The 6,877-nt window shown below is 46.2% G+C and overlaps 1 protein-coding gene across 2 annotated transcripts in view; it reads left to right on the forward strand.

Moving 5' to 3' along the window:
- The window catches only part of Rnaset2 (ribonuclease T2), a 19,424-nt gene that overhangs the window by 1,498 nt on the left and 11,049 nt on the right, over positions 1-6,877 (forward strand). For both annotated transcript variants that reach the window (XM_021149270.2, XM_021149271.1), the window contains exons 2-4: positions 943-1,003; positions 4,163-4,215; positions 5,080-5,137. Coding sequence is in view for 1 of the 2 variants with exons in the window: in XM_021149271.1 (XP_021004930.1) it covers positions 943-1,003; positions 4,163-4,215; positions 5,080-5,137 (172 nt within the window). In the remaining variant the exon portion in view is untranslated. The remainder of the gene's footprint in view (positions 1-942; positions 1,004-4,162; positions 4,216-5,079; positions 5,138-6,877) is intronic.

Genomic DNA, 6,877 nt, shown 5'->3' on the forward strand with positions numbered 1-6,877 from the left:
CCCCCCACTGGAGACAGCTGGACCTTTAACTTTCTTCAGCTGTGTTCTCACGGTGCACTCCACCTCTTGTGTAGAGAAGGCTTTCCTACTCTGTTATTTTATGTTGTCAGGAGGTCTAACCAGGATCCCAGGAAAACTCGTAATTCTGTCCAATGGCATAACACCAGTGACCTGATGGGTCCCAGTTGGTCCCATATCTAAAAGCTTCCACTGTTGCTTTAACTCTGCCTCCAACACATGCACCATAGGGGACAACCACACTACAGCTCCACAGTCCTTCTGGGAAGCCTCTGGATTGGGAGAGCTTCACTTCACAGACTTGTGATGGAAGCAGTCCAGTATGTGTGCATGCAACAAGGCATGGAGCACATACCACAGACAACATGTAAGAAGGCTGCTTACCCAGGCCAGGCTGTGAATGACACACATGGCCAGGGACCATTCCCAGGCCAGGTTCTAGGTAACAACATTTCCACAGTGGTATCTGAGGCAGCACCCTGTGAGGTAAACACGGACTAAGATATTGATAGTACTGTTGTGGTATTTCAAGTCATGTTTCATGTTGCTACATGAATTAGAGGGATACAGTGAATTTTCAGAACTGTTGGAATTCATAAAGATGACTGAAGGATTATGAGTCTGTATTCCTCTATCTGAGCACCCTGAAAAAGGCAATTTATTGTCCAATTACTTTCCATCAGCAGGCCTTCCCGGCACTACCCCGACCCACCTGTCTTCTTCATTGCGTTTATATTCTCCCTCACTTAAAGATATGCACCACGGTATACATGTTGTTTCTTAGAGTGTCATGAGGTGGGGACTTCCTTCCTGGCAGTATTGTCTAGTCCCATAGACTCTCCAGTGTTGAACGAGTGGTTGGTTGGATGGGTGGGTTTTTGTCACTTTAAAACAGTATTGAAAAATCAATTTGTCTTTTAACAGTGGCAGCCATGAGTGGAAAAAACTAATTTTGACTCAGCACTGGCCCCCAACAGTATGCAAGGTGAGCTCTGCTTTGACTGGCCCATTTGATCCAGCGAGCCTGTCTGAATTGCTTTGTATGTATTAGCGCCCACCTGTATAGCAGGTATATTAAGTCAGTGCACTGGCAGTTAATGGACCTCCTGAGAAGTGGCTTGCAGAGGAGGGTCATTTGTTAGATTCTGAGAGTGGCTGTAACAAAATCTCAAGTGGTATGGCTCAGAACATTAGAAGTACACCCTCGCCGGGCGTGGTGGCGCACGCCTTTAATCCCAGCACTCGGGAGGCAGAGGCAGGCGGATTTCTGAGTTCGAGGCCAGCCTGGTCTACAGAGTAAGTTCCAGGACAGCCAGGGCTATACAGAGAAACCCTGTCTCGAAAAACCAAAAAAAAAAAAAAAAAAAAAAAAAAAAAAAAAAAAAAAAAAAAAAGTACACCCTCTCTCGGCACTGGGGCTGGAAGCCTGAAACCAAGGCTTCAGTAGGATCAATTCTTGGGAGCATTTGTTCGATCCTGTTGCATAGCTCCTACTATAGAGGCAACAGCCTTTGGTGTCCTCTATATAGATGTACCACTTCAATGTCTGTCTTCTTCACATGATGTCTAAGACACCATGAGCAAGGCAACTTACAGCCTTTATTTGTAGCTTACGGTTTCAGAGGGTTAAGAGTCCTTGGTCATCATGGAGGGGAGCATGGTGGCCTGAGGGGTGGTGTAGGTGCAGAAGCTGAGCGCTCACATCTTGAGATACAAACAAGAAGCAGAGAGAGAGAGAGATTGGTGAAGTTATGGGCTTTTGGAACCTCAAAACCCACCCCCAGTGATACACCTCCTCCAATGAGGCAACACCTCCCAATCCTTCCCAAAGGGTTCACCAGTTGGGAAACCAGGTATTTAAATATATGAGCCTATAGGAGCCGGTCTCATCTAAACCACTACACGTAGTGTCCCTGTCTCTCAGGAAAACACCAATTTGATTTAGGGCCCAGCCTGATCTGATAGGGTCTCATCTTGCTTTGATTACATCTTTAAAGGCTCTGTTTCCAGATGAGGCTGTGCTCACCAAAAGGCCGTTTTGGAGAGAGATGTCTCTCTGGGCGATGTGCTTCTGCTTTCATTAGGCCTGTGCTTGCTTGCTCCCTCTGTACTAAGTTTTATTCAGATATCTCTCAAGAGCAGACTACGGTTGAAGGCCTTTGCCTGCCGCCAACACTGTTCCCCTTGGTCCGTGTCTTGTTTCATGCCTTGAGTCCTTGCGGGCTGCCCATGCTGAGCCCCTTGAGCTGGAGTGATGGCAGCTGGGGCCCTTGCTCGGCCCCTTCCTTGTGGGCAGTTTATAAAGCCGATCCTGGAGTTGACTGTGTGAAATCTAAAGTGTTTTGTCATGTTACAGACTGGGCACTAGTCTTACTGACGGTTTTTCTCAAAGTTTGAAGCCTCTTAATTATGCAGGGTACCAAGAAGCTTTGATGTGTGTTGTTTGATCATCTTGCCAGGCCTTCCAACCCCTGCTTTTTGTCTGTCCTTGAGCATGGAGTAATGTGTGTGTGTGTGTGTGTGTGGAGGGTGTGTTTCTGTTTCACTTCCCGTCTTAATTTCCTGTTGAAAAATGAGCTGTTTAACTCAGCTCCAAGTTATACTCTTGACCTCTTGACCGGGAAGGTCATCAAAACGGCCTTACTATAGTGTACCCCTGTGATTCTCCTGGCTCTGGTGTGAGGGTGGAGTCAGAATGTGTAAAAGGAAAGGGGTAGGACCAAGGGCCTTAGGAGGCCAGGACCTGGCTCTTCTCAGCTGGATGCCAGGAAACCTTGGTCTCTAATACAGGAACCACTTGAAAAGAAGCCTCAGCCTCAGGCCAGCCCTAGAGGAGCTGCTCTCAAGGAGGCACCAGGCTGGTCTGGCCTGTCTGAGGAAATCTGGGTTTGTCCCTCCGCAGTGTGAATAGGCATGGGAGTGCCTTCCTGCCTGAAAGCTTTAGGAATTCAAAGAAGAAAACCAGTCTGTATAAAAATGTCACCTTTAAGCTATTTATTTCAAACCATGAATGAGGGACTTCTTTCCATAGTGTGCCCTTCTTTAGTGGCAATCGCTGTCTCTTGTCCTCCCCGCCCCCAATCCCATCTGATGAGATAGACATGATTTATGCTGGGACACACCTGCCATGAGCTCAAGAGGTACCATGAGCCTCAGTGTTGGCTGAGTGAAGCCGACAGCCACCTCTTGTCTGAGTTACCATCATAAAAGCAGGTAGACTGGAGCTTAGCAGGTAGCAAAGACCTTTCAGGTAGGCTCTGCTCCTCAGGCACAGTGAACCAACAGGAAATGAGCTCTCAGGAAGGAATTGTGGTGTTGGCTGAGGTGTAGTATATGACCTGTTATCCCAGTCTCTAGTCTTTGGGTCCGTCTGTAGCAGGCCACTCTCCCCTGTGACTCAGTCACCTAAGCTGCTCTCTGTCCATAATCCATAGAAACAGGCTGCATAGTGAGGAGGCATCTGCACAAGAGAGGCTTGATGTCTGTGTGTAGTAAAGAGGTCTAGGTGTCATATTTGTCTGGTTACTGGGGTGTATGTATATATGTATGTGTGCATATATGTATGCATGTGTCCTAAGTTCTGTTTTATCCAGTCTGATAGCCCAAGTATATTTATTTATATTATCATTTATTGTGGAAAAATTTCATCTTAGCTAAACCATTTGGAGGGCTCTAAGAGGTTTATCTTACAAAGATTTTTATCTCTGAGTTTATCATTATTATTGATATATACTCCTATTTTACACTTCTTGGCTTCAAGTGTTCAGTACTTTCTACTTTACTGATGTTTTTCGGTCTGGTACCAGAGCAGACTTAAGAGTCCCAGTGTGTCAGGGTGTTCTTACACATCTGCCTCTGGTAAGCAGGTTATTCATAAGTAAGTGTGCGTATCCGTATCTGTGAATGCATGAAAAGAGCAGACCCAGCAGCTGCCTGGTCCTCTCAGCTCAGTTGTCTGAGGACTGACCTAGAGTGTGCAGCCCTGACTTCTCCTCATGAGCTCAATGCTGGAGTAAACTGCAGTGCAAACACTGGGCTTTCTTTCTGCTAGTGATGCCCCTGTGTCTAGTTAATGTGTGTTAGATGAAAATGGAGCCGATAAATATTTCAACAACCAATCACTTTCCTTATCTTTTCTCCCTAGGAAGTTAACAGCTGCCAAGACTCTCTGGATTACTGGACAATACATGGACTATGGCAAGCATCTAATACAGTAAAGCTAATGAAGCAGTCTGGGAAAGCTAGCTTGAGTCCAGTCGCCATAAGTAGAACTGTTAAACTTGGTAGCAGTTTCTCCAGCTGACCAGTTTCATATGAATATATTCATGTACATATGAATATAGTTCCATTTATGTATATGGTGTTTTCCTTGCATGTATGTTTGTGCACCATGTGTGTACCAGGTACTTACAGAGGCCAGAAATGGACATCATCCCTGGGATTGGCATTACAGGCAGATGTGAACCACCATGTGTGTGCTGGGAATTTAACACAGGTCCTCTGCTTCCAGAGTAGCCCGTGCTCTTAACTACTGAGACTCTCCATCCCCCGAGTGTCATAGATAAATAAATACTTAAAATGTTAGATCAGTAGATAGACAGATAAATGGTTTTACACACTTTACAAGCAGCCAACTCCCTTCCACCATGTCTGTCTGCATTCTCTTTCATTCTTTGTCGATGCATACAGCTGTAGTATTGGAGTATGCATATTACCTTGCCACTATTAGAGTGGTTATGGCCCATACACCTTCAAGTTCTCGGGTAGGAAAGAGCTGAGACTGGGCTCCATCCAGAGCTATTCCCTATTTCTTCTGCTGACAACCCAGCTTGTCTGTTCTGCTCCTGGCCTTGTTTGACTCTACCGGTTCCTTTTTCAGAACAAAGTCAAAACTATTTGCCCAGAACCTTTTGTTTGTTGACTGCCTAGTGTGGAGTGAGGAGGTCCTGATCAGAATTTCTGTTTTATGCAGATTTCGATTAAATTACTTCCTAGTGCCTTATATAAAACATCCTAACTGAGACTATTGTTTCTTCTTTTTCTTAAAACTTGGATTTCAAGGCCCGATAGAGCAGAAGATTGTAACCAGTCCTGGCACTTTAACTTAGATGAGATTAAGGTACTGAGCTTTCCGTTATACTCTTACTGCAACAGAATGGTGAACTGAATGAACGCTTTCTTATGTTTAAGTTTTAAAAATACAGGATCAGGAAGGAATTCACTAGTACTGAGCCCCTGGGTCTGTTTAGTAATTACTATCTACGACAATCACATAAGCTCAAAAACAAAACAAACAAACAAACAAATCAACATTTTCCTCCTTGTCTTCAGCTTGAGTAAAGCTGATAGAAGCGAGCTCAGGTGGGAGCAGGGCCTGTCCTGGCTGCATAGACCCTGAGGCTTACCTGCCAGCCCTAGCTAGTCCTTGGCCCTTGGCCTTCTCGGTCAGTAAGTGAAAATGGGCAGCTGGTCTGTGTGGCCTAGGGTGAGCCATTTGCAGACAACTGTGGCTATGAGAGTAGGTGCATGGTACCCCAGGCTGGTCACTTCTGGTCGTAGGTGGCACAAAATTCTAAGTAGGATCTCTGAGCAAGGAGGAAAAGGTGGGCCTCTTCATTATCAAAGCTCCTAGGTCAGGAGTAAGTTGTGAGCATTCGAGAGATTTAGCAGACTTGCTCTGGGAGTCGTGTGGCATGTTGAACGTACTCCTACACATTATCTTTCCTTAAGGGATGCCAACAATCCTGTATATGGTCATATGTCAGGGTGACTTGGGTGGTGTAGAGCACATGGCAGGCCTGACAGGTCAGCGTTACAGAGCCAAACATTCTGTCATTGGGTGACAGGCATGGTTGACCTTTCCTGAGTGTGTGGATGTGCACACACGGAAGCTCTCATGTGAGGTATCACTGAGGTGGTCACTGCACTGTCAGTCCTTTCTATACTTGGGGTGCGCCATGCAAGATTGCCATGGCATATAAAAACTCTGCACAGACTCTGCTTCAGGCTTCTCGTGTTTCTCGAGTCCAGGCCAGGTTTCCAGGAAACAGATGCTGAGGTAGAAGTAGATGGTGAGACTAAAGCGAATGGTACAAGACTGTCACTTAATCAAAGTGCGTTTTTCTTAAAGCCAGAGTTATTCAGTGTCTATAGAGATTGTAAAATATTGCCAGTGTCCACTATATTGCAAGTCATCACATTGAGGCATTAGGCAAAGTTTTCAGTTCTCTTTCAGTGACCACCTCATCGGCTAATATACTGTTGTTGCACAACACTGGACTCAGCATTTAAAAGCTGATGAAAGAGGGAGCAATGAGGAAGAGGGGTTTCCATAGTAACCATAGTAACTGTGGATTAGATAGCCTAGGAGGGAAGTCAGAATGGCAGGGTTGAGCTGCCTGTTGCTAGGGCCCCTGGGTCTGTAGTAGCCATGCCCTACTGTTCCCCAGAAAATCCTGGCTTGCGTCTGCAGCATTAGTGTTCAGTGTAGTGTCCCCCTAGCAGGAACATGCCCTAGCTTGGCTGTCAGTTACATCACCCTCAGTTATTCCCCAGAGGTCTGACTAGGGCTGAAGCCAGGTTGAGGGAAGGGGCCATGAGGAGGCACATGAAACTGACAGGTGGGACGGGCAGCATTGCAGAGGAGGAAGAGGCAGGTCTGTGCTCACGTTGGGCGGGAAAGCTGGCTGGCAGGGTTTGGTATGTGAGGATCAGGGAAAGCCAGGGTGTCCTTCCTATACACTCATCTGCATTCCCTTTCACTGAAGTTCTTTTGTCTCTGCTTATATAGACTGAGCCTGCCAGATTAGAAGGGTGCAGGCTGCCATGCTCAAAAGGCTCCTCTGAAAATCAGGGTCTG

Source organism: Mus caroli, chromosome 17, assembly GCF_900094665.2.
Source record: "Mus caroli chromosome 17, CAROLI_EIJ_v1.1, whole genome shotgun sequence".
Lineage (NCBI taxonomy): Eukaryota > Metazoa > Chordata > Mammalia > Rodentia > Muridae > Mus > Mus caroli.